Source organism: Mastigoproctus giganteus, chromosome 1 (assembly GCF_048544385.1).
Source record: "Mastigoproctus giganteus isolate SK-2022 chromosome 1, ASM4854438v1, whole genome shotgun sequence".
Taxonomy (NCBI): domain Eukaryota; kingdom Metazoa; phylum Arthropoda; class Arachnida; order Uropygi; family Thelyphonidae; genus Mastigoproctus; species Mastigoproctus giganteus.
The window spans coordinates 188,199,639-188,219,555 of NC_143575.1; the positions used below are offsets into that span (position 1 = coordinate 188,199,639).

General features: G+C 37.1%; 1 protein-coding gene across 1 annotated transcript in view; it reads left to right on the forward strand.

Annotated features, from left to right (window-relative positions):
• Nucleotides 1-19,917, forward strand: part of S2P (membrane-bound transcription factor site-2 protease) — a 168,744-nt gene that overhangs the window by 128,218 nt on the left and 20,609 nt on the right. Inside the window, exons 9-10 of the mRNA XM_090390136.1 lie at nt 5,086-5,299; nt 14,507-14,582. Of these exons, the coding sequence (XP_090246262.1) occupies nt 5,086-5,299; nt 14,507-14,582 (290 nt within the window). The remainder of the gene's footprint in view (nt 1-5,085; nt 5,300-14,506; nt 14,583-19,917) is intronic.

Consider the following 19,917-nt stretch of genomic DNA (forward strand, 5'->3'; position numbering starts at 1 on the left):
AATCTGGGCAAGAGGAACAATCCCATCAGCATTGACCATGCTCAGGCCATTCAAAGCCATATACATTTCAATTAGGATGATAAATGATTAGGTGTTTAGCCAGTAAAATAATATCTTTAATACTTCAACAGAAATGGAAACTTTAGAGATAAAATTATTCTAACAGACACAGTTATGCGTGCAAGGGTACGAGGTAGGTCATTCAGTCATTAAACTGGTGTTTATTGTTGCTGCATGGACATGCGGAGTTTTTCTCCAGCGCTTGTTTAAACCTAAAACGGTTGTCTCTAAGATGGGATGTAGTCTCATGCCTTTTCAGTGATTCGTGGCTCTCAAATTACACGATATATTGAGTGACTCTAACCAGAGGCGGTGTCGAAAGTGGTTAATTATTTAATATTCCCACTTGGGATTGAGGTCGTGGTGGGGTCTCCTACAGTAACCTCCTACTCTGGGGTTACTGTAGGAGTATAGCCGGATCTGCAGTTTGTGAACTGTCCGCACCACATAGGCTTACGGTATACTAAGGTTTCTAGATGTGGGCCCATACATTTTACTAGGACGTCCAGGAATGGGAGAGATCCGTCTACTTCTAACTCTATAGTGAACTGGATGAACACAGGCAGGGAATTGAGATATTCTAGTAATGTTGTTTCAGAGCCACGTGGGATGACTGTGAAGATGTCATCAACGTACATATCCTCATACATTTCAATTAGATCACCTTGCAGGTGCCTAGTCTCCAGCCACTGTAATTTCCAAAAACTTGAGCCTTTCTTTGTAAGAGCAACCCTTTGTTCCATTCTCTAATCTTGTTGCCCTTCTCTGTACTCTTTCCAGCAGCTCTACATCCTTCCTAAAATGTGGCCTCCAGACCTGTATACTACACCTGTACTCAAGGTGTGGCCTGACCATTATACAAGGGGATAATCGCATTCTTTACTCTGCTAGAAAAATTCCTGTATATCATTGACAAGACACCATGAGCTACCCTTTCAGACCGTCTGCACTGCTCAGAAAACGTCATATCCGACTGCACAGTTACCCCCCAGGTCCTTGTCATTCTCTACCACTGTCAGTGTAGTACCAATGTCAGTGTAGTAGCGGAGATGGGAGAAATCCCAGGTGCCGTCTGACACGAACATACCTTATGTCAGTGTAGTACCACACAGTTGATACATTACTCTGGGGTTACTGCTACCCATGTACAGTACTTTACGTTTGTCATTGTTAAACTTCAGTTGCCACCTCTCAGCCCATCTGCTCACCTTTTCTAGATCCTGTTGCAGTAGCTTACTGTCATTAGTGTCATTAATAACCCTGCCAACCTTTGTGTCGTATGCAAACTTAGATATTAAGCCTGATATTCCATTAACAATATCATTAATAAATACAGAAAACAACAATGGACCGAACACTGAACCCTGGGGGACTCTACTAATAACATTAGTCCACGAAGAGCAGTGACCATTGATTACCACTCTCTGTCTTCTCCCACTCAATATTGCAAATTACTGCTATATCCATAGCAGCAATTTGCCTCAAACATCACTCTCCTCCAATTTGTGCAGCAGTCTTCCATGTGCAACAGAACAGTCTGGCAGTAGCTTGTGGATTTGAGGTCCAACAAATATTCCTGCTTTCATTTCTTTTGTATGTAAGCAACAGGAATTTAGTACAAACATACTTGAAACAATATACTTCTTTATGTATATTGTTTATTTATGTGTGTATATAAAAATCAATTTTAGCAAGACTGAAATGTTGTCTTCAGGGCCAGGATACATTCTAAATATTGCACGTTTTAAAATCAAACAAGTCGATAAATTCAAATATTTGGGATCAATCTTACAAAGTGATGGATCATCCCAAGCAGAGATCAATTAGAGAATTACAGAAGGCAGAAAGGCTATCAGCATGTTAAACTCTGTTCTGTGGAGCAAAAATATCCTACATAAAACAAAGAAACTTATATTTCAAACGATTGTACAAAGTCTTCTTTTGTATGGAGCGGAAACCTGGACATTGAATAGGCAAGCGGAAAACAAATTGCTCTCCACAGAAATGGATTTTTGGAGACACTCAGCAGGAACTTCTAGAAGAGACAGAAAACGGAATGAAGACATAAGGGAAAAAAATGGAAGTGGAAAGACTATTATTGGCACCATCAAAGAAAAGCGTCTAACATGGTATGGACATTCAAAACGGATGCAAGAAAACAGATATGCAAAGGCTATCCTGGAATGGATACCCCCCCTGGAAGAAGGAGAAGAAGAAGACCTAGGAGGTCATGGATGGATGGAGTATGGGAGTGCATGACAGCCCGAGGCTTAACCGACCAAGACACCTTTAACCGTACTTTATGGTGGGAAAAAATTCCTAACAAGAAATAACTTGTAGGCTGAGGAAACCCATTGTAAATGGAAACACTCCTCTTGAAGAAGAAGATATATATATATATATATATATATTAAACCTAGCTTTATATGCAGAGGAAGTAATAGTACTTCATTTTGATCAACTAGTGATTCATCTTTAATGTTCTTTGAACTTTGTGTCAGAGACTGCCTTTGTGGCCACACTTCCCTTTCCCAACGTTTGCGTCTTGCTTGAGTATCCCACTCACACAGAAAGCAAGGAATTTTTGTGTATAAGAAAGTTGTTGGCTGAGTAGCAGACCAGTAACTTTAAAATTTCCACATATCAGCCGACTCTGATCCTTGTACTGAATTTTTTCCAAAAGAAGCATAATATTTTTGTAGTTTTCATTTAAGTGTGCTGCATAGTATATGGGAACAGATGCATACTTGTTTGTTTGCTTCGATGAGTCAATAAATAGCCTCCACTCTGTTGGTTAGTAGAAAATTCCAAAAAAAAAAATAAAATAAAATAACTGCAGGAATGTAGTTGCAATATATCCGTGATCCTTCTTTGGAAAAATGAGGAAACAAGTTCTTTTTTAAATCTATCCAAATTCTGTATCATGTAAAGGCTGTTTCTGAGGTCAACAGATTCTTGGATTTCATTCTTGATCCTTAAAGCTCTGCAGATCCTGTGGATAGATAGATTTAAATTTCTCATGAGATTGTCGAGTTCACTTTGTGTAAACAGCCATGGTCCACAGTTGTGAATTTCTTCATCACAATAGGTTTATATCCTCTAGATCACAAATATCGGATGGTATATACAAGGGGCATTCAATAAATTATCTACCTAAGGTATTTCCCATAGTTATATTTCAATGATTCAAAATGATTCATGATTTATCATGTTCCTATATATCTCAACTTGAATCATATTAATTTTGATCCTACTATGTTTTTAGGTTGTGCTGCTATAACAGAAAGAAGGAAGACACCTGTATAAAATTATGGATTTTCTGAAATTGGAGCATCGTTCAGTCATCAAGTTTCTCATCAAAGGAGGAAATGAGCCAAAGACCATTCATGGTGGCAGCTGTATTTAGTAACAGTGCTCCTTCAGAGTACCAGGAGAAATTCTGGTCAAAATAATAAATAGAGAGTCCATCAAAGGTGATCCACGTCCAGGAAGTCCTGTGACAGTAGCCACTCCAGAAATGCGCCAAGCTGTGGAAATTGGTGCTGAATAATAGACGTTTAAAGATGTCCCAAATCTCTAGGGAATGTGGCATATCTGAGGTAGCAGTTATAACCATTCTCCATGAACATTTGGAGATGACTAAAGTCAGTCAAGGTGGGTCCCCAGATTTCTGACCACCGTGCAGAATTCAGGGCGCATTGTGAGGAGAATTTAGAGTTTTTCGGAAAGGATCCTGAAACTTTCATCTCCAAAATTGTTATGGGTTCATCATGGATCTTGAGATCAAGCAAGAATCGATACAATGGAAGCAAAAGGGTTCTCCCTCACCCAACAGATTTTGGACACAACCTTCAGCTGGCAAGATTATGACCCCCATTTTTTGGGATGCTGAGGGAATTTTGTACATTCACTACTTGGAACACAAGCAGACAGTCACCGGGGAGTCATATGCATCCCTATTGTACAACCTAAGGGATGTCATAAAGGAAAAATACTGTGGAAAACTTTCCAGAGGTGTGCTGTTTCTTCAGGACAATGCACCAGTGCACAGGTCACATGCTGTTACTGCTGCTGCTGCTGCTGCTGCTGCTTTGAGAGACTAACTTTACAGAACTTGCCCATCCACCTTACAGTTCGGATCTGGCCCCCAGTAACTATTTGCTGTTTCAACACCTCAAGAAAAGCTTACGTGGATGTCGCTTTGCTGATGATAATGAACTGAAGTCTGCTGTTTCTGTGTCCTTTGATGGGCAGGACAAATAATTTTATTTGTCTGGTATTTCCTCATTGCCAACAAAATGGAAAAGTGTATTGAGGTTCAGGGAAGTTACATTAAAAAAATAAAACCAGATTTTTACCTCTATCTCATTTCCTTCATAGGTAGGTAGATAATTTATTGAACGTTCCTTGTATGTTCAAGAACAGTTAGTGGAGACAGTACCAGTAGTTTGGGTCCCTGGGGTACTGGCCTTACAGCTGAAGTAATGTTGTTGGGGTGCAGAATGCTTTGATTGTTCTTTGTGCTATAACCTGCTACATTTACAGAACAAAAGTAGCAGTCAGTCATTAATATGGTCCTGAAGTTTCCTCCACACCGTGAGAATGGTAAATGTTGGGGCTTTCTTTTTGCCACATTTTCACAGTCACAAGCCCTCCATGCATGTACGGCACACTTTATGGGGGCCCACTTTTATCATGTCACTTAAATTTAATTGCAAAATATCTGGCATATGCATTTCTCACAAATGATGTTATATCCTACCTTTGTTTTGCCACAACATAATTACTGCAAATGTAACAAAATATATTTGAATTGTTCACACAACCATCAGTTGCCATTGTCAAAGACAGAATATGAAAATCTGTTACCAAGCATATACTAATTAGCATGACTGCACCAGAAAAAATGCGGAAGAAACCCCTTACAGGTTTATATAGCTTTCTTATGAATTTAAAATTAATGACATCTTTGAAACTGTTGCATTAAAGATTATATAAACTTGTTTAATTCTGTTTCTGTTATAGACCTTTGCTTGCCTCAGGGTGAGAAAGATGTTGTCAGAACATAATAAAGAATGTAATACATCTGTAGATTGCAGAACCCTTCAAATGAATAGTGAAGAAAAGTGGACATGCGCAAAACCTAACTTGGACAATACTACTAGACTTGTGCAAATATTAAAAGCCAATAGTGAGAAGGTATTGTTTCTTGGTTCCCCATCAGAACTGTATTATAGAGGTAATTTCATGTTTATATACGTACTACCCTAAGATTGATCACAACACACATATATGGTGGTGTGTGTGTTGTACTTGACATATATCTGAATTTTAATTTGCAACTCTTTTCATGAAAAAGGATCATGCCTTATGTTATTCATTATTTACATTAATTTATAAATTTTTGTCTGATTAAAAACTAAAAACTGGAGCTTGTAAATAACAAACAGTCTTTTTTTAGAGACTTGTGTGGTACTGACATTTCTTGAAACAGCACGATAATTATTTTTTTAAATTCTATAGAATTTTTAAATTCTTCAGATTTATAAGATATTATTAATTTTATAATATTAATATTATAATTTAATGATTTCTTTGTAGTATGGTAACATAGATTATTATAACTTAGCTTATAACTTATTTGTTACTTTAGTATTAGTTGAGGCATATAATGCAAGAAAGCAAGCTTATACAGCATCAACCAAAAAAAAAAAAAAAAAAACTCTTCCCATTTTGCCCATCCGGTCACTCCAAATGTTTGTCTAGTTCAGCCTTAAATTTATTTAAGCTATCAACTTCCACAACAACAACAGATGGAAGTCTGTTCCAGCAATCAACTAGGCTAAAGGCAAACTTTCACGCATGTATTCTACAACTCTCTTTCCTCGATTTGAATCTATGCCCCCTCAGGTTCTTAGTCTCAACAAGCGGAAGTATCCCGTCAGCATTGAAACCTCAATCAGATCACCGCTCAGGTGCCTAGTCTCCAGATGCTGCAACTTGCAGAACTTAAGCCTTTCTTCATAAGCGCACCATTTGTTCCTCTCACCAATCTCGTTGCCCTTCTCTGTACTTGTTCTAGTAACTCTACATCTTTCCTAAAATAAGGTCTCCAGATCTGTATGCAATACTCAAGGTGTGGCCTGACCATTGCCTTATACAAAAGGATAATCACCTCCTTGTCTCTGCTAGCAAAATTTCTATGTATCATTGACAAAACTCCATGACCTTCTCTAGCAGCCCGTCTGCACTGCTCAGAGAACTTCATATCTGATTGCACAGTTACCAACCAGGTCTTTTTCATTCTCCACCTCCAGTGTAGTACAACACAGTTGGTACATTTCTCTTGGGTTACTGCTACCCATATGCAGTACTTTGCATTTGTCAATGTTAAACTTCAGTTTCCACTTCTCGGCCCATATTTGTTTGTTATTTGGTTTTTAGGAGCATTAGCAACTAAGGCCATGTTGCTCTAGGATATGCGGTGGTCATTCCCTGACCTTTCCGCATCCTCTGTATTTGGTGGTCACGGGCTCGAACCCCAGCCTAATCAAGAAGCCTGTGCTACACACTGCTGCTCCTGCCCACCTGGCTACGGAGGCACCATCTCAGCCCATCTGCCTAACTTTTCTAGATCCTGTTGCAGTAGCATGTTGTCTTTAGTGTCATTAACAACCCTGCCAACCTTTGTATCATCTGCAAACTGGTAAGCCTGATATACCTTCATCAATATCATTTATAAATACACAAAACAACAGTGGGCCTGGCACCAAACCCTGGGGGACTTCACTAATAACATTAGTCCACATACAGCAGTGTCCATTTATTTTATTACCGCTCTGTGCTGTCTCCCACTCAGCCATCCCTTTATCCATTGCAGCAACTTGCCCTTAATGCCATACCGCTCCAATCTTCTGTGATTACAGCCGAAGATTAGAGCAATCTTTTACTGTAATCACAGAAGATTACAGCAGAAGATTGCTGTGTGCAATCTTCTGTGTACAACAGTATCAAAAGCTTTCCTCAAATCCAAATATATGATTATTTTTTGCATCCAGTTCCTTTGTGACCACATTGTATTATCCAATCAGATTGGTCAGACAAGACTTAACAAACCTATATTGTGTCTGAACTATTACTGCAGTCTTGTATAGAAGTGATCCTTCATCACTTCTTTAACCAGTGACTCTGTTATTTTCCCTGGAACAGAAGTTAAACTAACAGGTCTATAATTATATGCATCTCCCTTTTTAAATCCCTTTGTGAATTGTAGATACATTTGCACATCTCCTGTCCATGGGAACCTCCCCTGAATCTAAGGATGCCCTCATAATTATGGTGAAGGGTTTGCTAACTTCCCTCGCTGCCTCCTTCAATATAACTGGATAGATTCCATCCACAACTTGATTTGTTAATTGAAATTTAAACATACACAATGTAGCTTAGCTCCATTAATGCTTTATGGGAGTTTGTTAACCTCATGTGGGTTAACAGTATAAAAACAAAAATTAAAACTGTGCACTGAAATTTATTATAAATATAACTGAATAGCTAAATTTATTATAAATATAAATATATGAAAGAAGACATACCTTACTGAATTTTGGTTGGTTTATATTAGAAACTATATATTTCAAGACTATTCTGAGAGCCTACAGTAACTAATGTTACTTAAAAGAAAAATTAGATTAACAAAAAAAAATGTTAAAGTCAGAAACAGAGATGAAATCCCCCTTCCCTATGTGCCTGCTTTTGTTAGATTGGATTGAATAAAATATGCTTCATAAATTCTGTCTTGCTTAAATTCTAGTCTAGTGTTAGTATGCTGGAGCTTCTTATATTAACAGAATTATTTTCACTGACAACATGGAATGCATTCACCTTTATTGTATCCAAACATGTTTATTAAATTTTTTGATAAGTATTTGCTTCAAATGGGCAGCATAAAATTGCGCCAGCATACATGTGGTATGCTGGAACAATAGTTGCTTGAAGTGTGTGTGGGGGAGAGGACTTCACGCTTTACTGAATTTTAATTTTAGTTGGTTTATATTAGAAATCACAAGCCTACCCTGAGAAATAATATCTAATAACATTAGTTATTGTATAGCCTTTACTTCTGAATTTTCCCCCAGGATAATATGGATAATATGTTTCAGGTTGACTTTTTAATTTTCCCTAAGCTGCTTATTAATTAAATGTTAGTAGTGGAGTACAGGGGACCCCCGCTTTACACGATTCAAATTAACACGTTTTTTGAATTAGCATGGTTTATAAATTGTTACCAAAATTTATTTAACACTGATTGAAATTCACTTAACACAGTCATTTTCAGATAACTGCTCAACATAAGAGCTGTGTGGAAATATCTTCTGCCTCATTGTGCAAATGGTTTCGGCAAGTAACTTCTGTTATTAAAGAAATAGCGAACGTTGCACAAGAACTAGGCTTTAATGAAGTAGACACCACAAATGTTCAGGAGTTATTAGATTCACATTCTGAAGAATTAAGAGATAATGACCTCCTTAATATCAATCAGTAATGTGCATATGTAGACAATGACTGCAATGAGGGGAAAAAATGCACCAACGAAGGAGATCACTTTAAAGGAATTCCAAGAATTGTTTCACACTGCTGAAATTTTAAAGCAACAACTTATGGATTTCAACCCTAACCTTGATCGCAGCATGCAAGTCCGTTGAAACATAGACAATGATTTGAGCTGCTAAATTAAGATGTATGCCGAGAAAAGGAAACAAAAAAGCATGCAAACTACAGTACTTTGGACAAATACTTATTACAGAAGTAAATTATGCGTTTATGAACTACATAATAAATTGAGTTGTTTGAAACATCTTTGTTCTCCTTTATAGCTATATTGCCAGTAAAAACGGTTGTTTTAAAAAAATTTGTAAAGATTTTGAAAGCCCATTGGATGAATTACAGTATTTTACATTGGTTATTATATTTCATTAACATGTTTTCACTTCACAGGATTTAATCTGGGAGGTTTCCTCTACTGTTTTACAAGGATAGCAACCTCCCTGGTTCCATTGATGATGCTACAGATAGGGGAGAGGAAATTAGCCCTTGCTTTTGAAGGCAATTAAATTGCACATCATGAAAAAATACTGTTCAGTGGGACTGTAAATGAATTCCAAATATATCATGCCTGCTTATGCAATTTTAATGCTAGAAACTGCAGAAAATAAACACTAGTCCTAAATCTTATCCCAATCTTTTTCATATAATGAATGTTGATTCTTTGATAATATACTCACACACAGTTGAGGAACTATTTATCTGATATGAGGGTAATGATTTTTTTTTTTTCTCTTCTAATGCTGTAACTTTATGCTGTCTTTTAGCATGGGACTGAACCAGTTTCACTAATATATTTATTTGTCCAGCTCTTGTAGAGACCATGCTTGCCCTATAGTGTTGCAAATTTGCTTCTTTTTTTTTTTTTTTTTACTTCAATTATGAAAAAATTTACTGCTAACCAGTCAAAGGTTAATATTGTACAAACAATGTTAACTGCAAAATCATTTTGTAGTTGATGTTTTTGTAATTAACAAAAAAAAAAGTCATTTGACATTTTCTTGGTTTACCAGAAATATACTTGCAGCCTAAGCTAACTTGTAAAGTACTAGAGAGATAGAGTTCTGTGACATGATAGGTAATGTTATTTGCATAAAGTAAAACTAAAGTTATCACAAAAAGAAAAAGCAATTTTGTAGTTAACTTTGTTTGACACTAAACCCACCATGACTTATGGAAGTGAAACTTGGGCACTCACCAAAAGAATGGAAGAGAAGCTGAGAACTACACAGCGAAGAATGGAACGAATTATATTGGGAATCAGACTGTTAGATAAGAAGAGAAACACAATGGATTAGGCAGCAAACTCAAGTAAAGGACATTCTTATCAAAACTAAAGAACTAAAATGGTCTTGGGTAGGACACATAGCTCGAAGACATGATGACAGATGGACTAAGAAAATAACAGAATGGTACCCAAGAGGAGCTAGAAGAAAACCTGGAAGACAAAGGCGGAGATGGATAGATGAAATTCATGAGTTTTTGGTAGTAAATGGATGGCCAGTGCTGAAAACAGAAGGAACTGGAAAGTTGCTGGAGAGGCCTTCATCCTGCAGTGGATTGAAAATGGCCGATGATGATAATGACACTAAACCCACACAATGTTCAATAGCACTGTCACTTCATGAAAAAAAAAAAAAATTTTTTTTTCATGATTAGTAATATTATTTAGTTTGTGGTACTAAAATATCTTATTCATAATTGCAGTAGTTATTACAATAAACCCCCGCTATTCAGAGGGGTTACATTCCTGAGAAATGTTGTGAATACCGAAAACGCGAATACTGAGTTATGGCTCCCATAGTAATAAAGGGGTTCCGTTCCAAAGTATGAAATATATAAGAAACTAAAATTTTGTCAATTTATGTATTATATGTACCTTCATAATATGACTATGTACATAGACAGTACATAGTGAAATGCAAGCATATGGCATCGAAATGAAAATAAGAAACAATTTCATATTAAATGTAATATTTATTAGAAATTTCAAACAAATCTTATCCCGCCAGTGCTATCACCAGTTTCGCTAAAGTGTTGATAAAGAAGTTTTGCCTTTTCACGAATGATGAGTGTACTTAATGGAATTTTATTTTGAGTTCGGTCTTCTATCCACAGATTTAAAGCGTTTTCCATTTTTCTAATTTAACATCACGAGTTACAGAGCAAATTTTTGAAGCAATTGGCGCGTTTTCCCGGACACTACAGCAGATTTTTTCTTCCGATTTTTTGATTGATCGTACCATTGACTCATTGATTTTATAATGTTTTGCCACTGAGGAGACACTTTCACCATTAGAAATTTTGTCTAATAACTCAATTTTATTCGCTAATGTCATCACCTTCTTTGATATTTTCACATTTCTCTTGTTATTCGTAGCCATATTTTTGTATGGGTTATATTAATTATATCTGACGAATTTTAATTAATGTGGAAATTAAAAAAAAATTGTTGACTAAAATATTTTGTTTTGCATACATTGTAAAAGGTAGGAAATGAGCTCACCAAATTTGAATGCGAACAGGCTGTTGGATGCCATGAAACAGGACTTAAGTTAATGATTGATTTCAAGGCTTCTCATTAATTTGAAGATCTCTGCTTGGGATATCATATGCAAGTGGACAGCAATTAGCCATGCAAAACTGAATGTTGACTGAGAAAATAGCACATTTTGACAACAAATTATCTCTAAACAGTTGTCTTATAGTTCTGGGGGGGGGGGACTGCACCTCAAAATTATGAACTAAGAAGTTCGGAAATGTACAAGAGCATTTGTCAGTGTATGTGCATACCATACTCATTGTTGCATCAGCACGGCTTCCACAAATGAGCTGTCACGTACAAACTTTTCATTATGAACAATTTTTCATTAACATTAATGTAGAGCAGTTGGTGCAGTGGTAACGCTTCAAGAAACTATCCTTTTGTGTGAGGAAAAGTTTGATTCACTGGTCAAAATATAAAATGTTAAAACGAAAATACCCAATCTTGACTAATTTTATGCTGCTGAATACAAAAATCACATTAAAATTTGTCAGTTGGCTCTTGTTTTCGAATTACAGTTGGGATCTCGTGTTAGCACCTTTATCAACCACAGCTTTTGGCAAAACACATGGCAACACCACAGTTTCAGTACCTCCATGCTCTTATCATATGATCGGCAGCTGCTGCCTCACTCTGCATGTGATAAATTGTCACCTCAAATACATCTTCAATTCTGTTGCAATAATCCTCTAATACAGCTAGGTACTGGGTGATTTGTTCTCAGTTAACAGTTGTTCTCTGTGAGATTCCTACTTTTTGCACAGTATTTGTGTCATGTAAGATTAATATGTCCGATAATTGTGTGAATACTCCAGATGACTTCAGTTTCATATGTTGAGAAGTCATGTTAGCTTCAAGTAAGCATCCATTAACTCAAGGCATAAAAAAAAAAAAAAAGCTTGCTTCTTGTACTTTGGGTTTAAAGTAAGTGACCAGTACAAAAACTGGGTTCACACACATGCTGCACTACCTGTTCATCAAAACTCAATGCATGGATGAATTGAAAGGGCCTTTTTATGCCTTCCGCAGTGCTCATGATATGGAGGGAGCCAACAAATCACGTCACAGACTGGTACTTCTGTATGGTGCCTCCTGTTAGAAAAGGGATGACAATGAAGAGAACAAGTGGACAGTGACATGCCCAAATATACCATCTGCAATTCGTCCCATACCTCACGGTGAACTACCTATTCCAGAACCACTCGACCATTTTTCTGTACGCTCTGATGAAGATGAAGACACTGATGAACATCAACTTAATATACACAAAGAAGTGCAGCTGTCTATGTCAAGGGTTGCACCATTTTGTCCAAACCTTTATCCTTCTTCTGAACCACATAAGATCATAGAAAGTAATCTTAATAACCTCATCAGAGATCTCGAACTGCTGAAGGATAAGGCAGAACTTTGACTAGAGGCTACTACAGTGGAATCTTCTAGATCGTTCTGTGAAAGTGACAACATTTTATACTCGAAATAAAGACTATGATAAATTCTGTCAAACAGAATGTGAACTTACTGTTTGTAAGGATGTTGATGGTCTAATGGCAGCAATGAACATGAGGCACGTTCTTCCCGAAGAATAGTGACTATTTATTACACAATGGAAATATGCTGCCTTCAATACTTCTTGCCTATGCCATCCACAAAAAAATAAACATACGCAAAAATGGAGAACATTATCTTAGGTGTATACTATCAGAAGTATGAGTGGCAGATATGTGGTGATTTAAAGGTAATTGCCATTTTATTAGGATTACAAAAGGCTTACACTACATATTGTTGCTTTCTTTGCGAGTGGGATAGTCATATCAAGGATTATGCACTACTAGAAGAGGAGTTGGCCTCAATAAAAATCATTAACACCTGGAATGAAGAAAGTAGCATTTGCACATCGAACTGGGGCTCATTAAAAATTTCATGAAGGCTTTGGAAGTGAATGATCCTACATTCACACACTTGCAAGACAGATTCCCAAGACTTTGTACAGAGAAGATTAAGGCAGACATTTTCATTGGTCCACAAATAAGGCATCGTGGATAGCCTTTTGAAATATTTTGACTGGTTTTAAACATTATAACTCTGTCAACTCTAATGCATTAAGGGCTTATGCCTCAAACTGCAAAAGAGTTAGACTATGTATATCTTAGTGCACTTGCATCATTTATACACAGCCAATTATAGATTAGCAAATTTGCAATAGCGGCATTGTTTAAATTACTGTTATGTTGTTATTTGGTTTTTAGGAGCATTAGCAACTAAGGCCATATTGCTCCGGGATATGCGGTGGTCATTCCCTGACCTTTCCGCATTCTCCGTATTTGGTGGTGACGGGCTCGAACCCCGGTCTAATCAAGAAGCGTGTGCTATGCACTGCTGCTCCTTCCCACCTGGCTACGGAGGCACCGCGTTTAAGTTACATCTCATATTGTGAATACCTTCACGACGAGTTGTCATGGCAACTCGTCATGAAGGTATTCACAATATGAGATGTAACTTAAATGATGCAAGTGCACTAAGATATACATAGTCTCTGTCAACTTTATGTTATCATATACCATCCGTATGATTATATCAACTTTTAACCCTTAAGGCCATCTATCTTGGCAGGGTCTGGTAACCACTCAGCCACCCTGATTTTCTAGGAAATGTTACAGCCGGCAACTGGGATGCATGTTATTGAAGATGCATTTCTTGCACTCACACCTGGATTTCTTCTTACCAAACTTTGGTGCCATCAGCAACGAACATGGTTGAGCACTTCCATCAAGACATCACAGCGATGGAACAAAGATACAAAAGCAATTGGAGTGTTAGCCGATTATTGTTGAATGGTGAAAAGAGATGCTCCTGAAGCTGAATACAAGTGAAATTTGAAACGGTCCCGTGTTTGATACAGGTATGTCATAGCTATATCTTACTGCCATATAAATAAAAAAATACCTTGTAAAAAACTGCTGTTTTAAGCACTATTTCTGTGTTTAGCGCTCCAAAATCTATAAAGTAAACTTACTTTCATGCCCATAACAAGATACAACCCAAAATTTGTTGTTCTGTGTTATTTATAGTGCTACACCAGGAAAAAATCATGATAACATCACAGTTTTAGACATAAATTTATTTAAATAAGGATTTTCTACTATTTTCTTGCAGTATTTATTTGTAAATTTAAATAAAACTGCCATAAATTTTTTTTTTGGTTCATCCTGATTTAAAGCAAATAGTTGTATACATTTCATATATATTAATTGTTACACTATTATTTCCAGCAAAATAATGTTTTTTTTATTTTCTTTTAAGTGAAAATTACCAAGTGGACATCAGTAAATGAAATGTTTTCTATCAGAGTCATCTATATGTATGAAACACTGTTGAAGTATCCTTTTATGTTGTTATTTTTATTTTTGATTTAGCTTTAAAATTTCTTAGCATATTTTTAATTTCTCCTTAAATTGCCAACCATAAAAGTTTTTATTATATTTCTAATGAATTCCTCACATTCCATCTTTAATATAAGATTAAAAAGCATGCACTACATCTTGTAAACTCATTCTGTTAGTAAACTAAAGATCTCGGCATTAGTGCAAATAGGTTTCTAGAGGTTTTTGCTACTTTCTTTTTCAAATAAACAAAGAAATTATAGAGTGTAGAATGTAATGTAAGTGACTTATAAAGTCACTTAGTTCTACAATAAGTTGAACTTATGATTCTGATGCTAAGTGGCACCAGGAACATAAGTTCAGTTTTGTTATATATACTGTGAAGATACAGACTCTGTAGAATGTGAATTGAGTGTTATTTGTGTGGATTGTGCTATGTTATATTGTTTGGCCTCTTTTCCACTAGGGAAAAGTAATTACCAGGAGGGTGGCAACCCAGTGTCCATCCCTGGCAGAAGGAAACAGGCCTCAACTAACTGTCTGCTCAGGGCGTGCTATGATCCCACACCCACTGGAAGAAGTCTATTACCAGTGGCTGCCAGAAAAATTGATCCTGTGCCCCTGGTGACCCAGACAATGGATACCAGAAATAAAGGAATTAAAAGTAGCATGTTATACAGTAAAAGTCCACTATAATGAAAGCAGAGAAAATCAGAAAAAATACTCATAATGAATCCTTGTTATAACCAAATTACAGATTAAACAATATATAAATGTTGAAGAAAACAAAAAATTGAGAGAATCTGTTGTATACACACAATAATCTTTATTGCAATCAAACAGTATCATCAATGTGTTTATTTTGGATAATGAAATAAAAACATTGATGTGGTATCTCGCATACAAATGAGTCACATTGAACAACTATGCCAAATGTAGCACCTTGTTCTGTTCTCTTTTCTTGGAGCACTCACCAAGAATGGCATCTATAATTGTGTTTTAATGATTGTATTTTTTGTATTTGTTGAAGTATTGCTGCTACTTAGAAGAGTTTCTCAAATCATCTCACTGTTGTGGCTTGGCAAGAGAGAGAAAGATGTACCATGCTTTTTTTTAAGCATAATTTTTTTATCACTTTTTCCATGTACAGAGTTCACTCTGCATCAGACAAGTCCACAATTACAATTAAATGTTGACTACTGATCTGAAAATATGGAAACAGAAAGGCAAAACGATGCCTTTCCATGCTCCAGTCACATAAACTTGTTTCCATCATTTTTGAAGAATAGAAACACGATAACATGTGCCAAATAGTATTAATAAATGGTTAAAATTATATAAGAGAAGTGTATTTGCAAAAAAAGGCACTTGAGAACTATTGCATTATTGCTATACTTTAAAGCATTAATTATAGTAAAAAGTTTAATATTTATAGTTTAAATACTTTTGATCCTTTTGTCCGAATATTTTTGATCATATAATGTATTATAAATACACTATATGACCAAAAGTATTTGGACACACAGGCAAATTGAGCTTTCAATTGTTAAACTTAATAACTTATAAAGCTCAGAACATAGTAGGGCCATCTTTGGCCTGTACAACAACTCAACCCTCCTGGTCATATTTTCTACCAACTTTTAGCAAGTGTCAGCCAGAATTTTTTTTCATTCCTACTGCAGTCTTCATAGAGCTAATTTGGAAGAAAGCTGTTTTGTCTTTAGCCAAATCCAGAACTTCAGTTTATCCCAGAAGCATTTCATTCAAATTTAATTCATTGGAATTAAATTTGAATGAAACAGTCCAACTTTTTTGACCTCATTGTTCACAAACTAGTCTTCATCCTGATATACACAAGACTATTTCTGTAGTATTGTTACAATGTTGGTAGCACATAATTGCCCAAAATATCCAAGTATGTCATGCATTTCATGATAAGCTTGAGCCAGCTGAAACAGCCATAACCTTCAGACCACCTGCACCAAACTTCATGATTGAGATAATACACTCTAACAGGAAGCACTCTTCACACCCAAATATGTTTCTTTGAACAAAACATTCTGTGACAAGATTTGTCACTACATAGCACCACCTTCTACCATTGTTCTAGAGTCCACGAGTGCTGGAATAAACAGCACTCCAAACAAACACCATTTCATATCGGTGTCTGTGATGGGCTTGTTTGCAGCTGCCATACCATTGAACCGAAGGGTGTGCATCTCCCTACAGTTGGTTGGCACATGGTGTATGCTCAGTGTTGCTCCAGGATATTTTCCGCAAATAACATGCACGAGGCATATGAAATGACCTCTTTATGGTTCATCAAACACATTCTGTGAGTTTTTGAGGCCATCCAAACTATTTTCATTGATTTATCACCTTACAGTCTATCTTTGAATAGCACCTACTTCATTGACTTTTGGGAGATTGAGACAAGCCACGACCAAGACAAGATCAAAAGTATTACTTCCTTTAGTTGCCTCCTGAACATGCTACTGTAGAAAACAATCATCCAATAAATCCACAAAAGCCTTGCTAGTGTGTGAGTAACCAACCCACAAATTCCAGTCAATCTCTGGGAAATTAAAATCTCCCATTATAAGACACTCTGATTTACTGTCCCACTCTATTTCCTGCACAACTGCTCATTATACTCATCAGATACATTAGGCCTATAACACACACCTACTCTCATTTTTTCTTTCCCAGTCACACCAAACAGACTCAACATTGCATTGTGCACCAAAATCAGATTTTGTATTTCTTAGATTTTGTATTTCTTAATTAACAGCATAACCCCTCCTCCCTTCCTGTCCTGTCTATCCTTTCTGTACACATTGTACTCCCCAAATTCCATTTCTGCACTGCTTATGTCTGTGTGACACCACATCTCTGATATCCCAACAATATCTGCCTTTGATGTCTTGACTAGCACTTCAAGCTCATCAGCCGACCGGGCTAGCCGAGTGGGTAAAGTACCTGCCCGGCAACCCAAAGGTCGCGGGTTCGATTCCCGCCTCGGGCTTGGATCAAAGTACTGCAAAAACCTTGGGAGGTGCAATATGGCCACAGAAGCCGACGCGCCAACAACTACCAAATCAAAAAATCAAAATCAATCAAGCTCATCAAATATATTCACTATACTCCTAGCATCAGTGTACATGCACCTGTTTCTACTCTTAGTTACCCTAACGCAGCCCATGTATTTACTTGTTCCACTATGACTCCCAACAGTCCTGGAAATCCCCATTGCCTTGCTTTATAGGCTGCTTCTCAATTGCATTTCAATAGACGTAGTGCAAGAATCACTTTTGCCTCTGGCAGCAGCTATTGTTAATCTGTTAGTCCATGTATCGCCCCAATCTAGCAGTTTTTCGACCCACTTAACTCTAACTCTGCCTCGATAGCAGCAAATATTCTTGCACCCTTTCTATTTAAGTGTATCCCATCCCTGTAGAAGCAGTCTCTCCTGTTAACAAGCACAGATCAGGCTGAGAAAAATTCTACCCCTTGAGCCTTGCACAATCTCTCCAGGGCCGAATTGATCAACAAGGCTCTCATCATCTCCCTCCTATCGTGTCTGGGCAGAACTGCAGACACTTTGAAATTCAACCCTAACTCGTGGCTTTTTTTCAACATTGACCTGTACTTGTTAAGTAATTCCACTGGTCTCCTACTCTTAATATCATTAGTGCCAACGTGTACAACAATATCACCCTTTGTGCCCTTAAAAGATGATATCTGCTCTACAACATCATCAGCTTTTGCTCCTGGCAGACATACCCTGGTCCTGTTCCACCTATCCTTTTTGCACACTAGGTTATCATATATTATATCACATATGTTATACCCTGCAATATAAAGAAGTTGCGGAGATACTTTGGGCTGCTGTATGTGCAGTTCAGTGTGAGAATGGGTAAGACAAAAGATAGCATCTTGGGAACCCTGCTGCTGTTTTCATGGTATGATTGTCTTGGGTATATTGAGATTAGTCCAATAACCAAATAACAATCCTGGTTCCTGAAACTTGTCAAAGCCATTTTACTAAGTATGCAGCTAGGGCTTGCTATTTGGGAGTGTAAAGTGCTGGTGGAACTGATATTTAGGTCCCACTTGTGTCATGTGGGACAAATTTTGGTGAAGTCCATTCTGTGACAACCAAATCCTCTACTTGCACTTTCACAGTAGTATGGCTGTTGGTAACCCTAGATATATATAACTCCCTTCCTGTGTGCATATTCTGAAACATTGCAGCTAGTATACTGCACGTGATCACTGAGGAGTGAATTAATATAAGCAGGAGATGAAGTGTGGTGTTCACATTACAGAGAGGAACCACCAATCTGTGTCACAAGGCAATGCCACATGCAGATGACTCTCTTTGTTGTCTGGTGCAGTACCACCACTTTGCTTAGTGGATGCATGAAGAGGCAAAAACCCACATTTAGTCTCCAGTGCAAAGCTCCAGCAACCCCCTTCGCTTCTGTCATGCAGTATGAATGATGGCTTTTGAGGTTATAATGGTCATTATGACAACATTCCTTACATTTCTAGGGTAAAACCAGTTTTCACAGGCTGGCTGCTAGAGTCCACCATACAGAATATATTGGTAATTCTCTAAGAGGCATCTGGATTAGCTAGCATGTAATCTCACTACCTCTGCTCTGCCAGTTGGTGACTGGAGGGATTCCAAGTAGTGTGTACACAAGAGGCATTGTTGAGGTAATGTTTTGTTAAAGAGCTGGGTATATTCTTGCTGTGTCTGCCATATCCAAAAATTTCATTTGTACAACATTATTCCCACCCCCCAACTTTTACATTATCTACTGAATGCATCATGAATAGTCCAAGTAATAGAACAAATTTTCTGCAATTTATCTAAACCTCCGAAAACATTTCTCCTTCATTTCACAAATTTACATGGTCTCAGTACCAATCTCCGCAATGTCAATTTTCACCTGAAGTCTACCAAACCTTAGTTTTTCTGGCAGTCTCAATTATTGGTTGCCTCAGTTGCTACTCATCTCAGTTGCCCTAATTATTTGCTCTGTGATTTCTTTCATTTCAAATGTAGTACTTGTGCATATGTTTGCCCTGATATGCCTTGTCAGACACTTCCTAATTTGCAATATCCTTTGTTTGACCTCCTATAGCTTAAACTCTGAACCCCATTCTGTCAACTTCATCTATTGCATCTATTATTCTCCGAACTCTACTAATCATTTGGAGAAACTCCTTGAAACTCAACTTTCTTTGGTCTGACTTTCCTTGCAATGAAGTAATTTTCCTTGGTAATTTTAATATTCACAACTCCAGCCGGCTTCAGGTTTT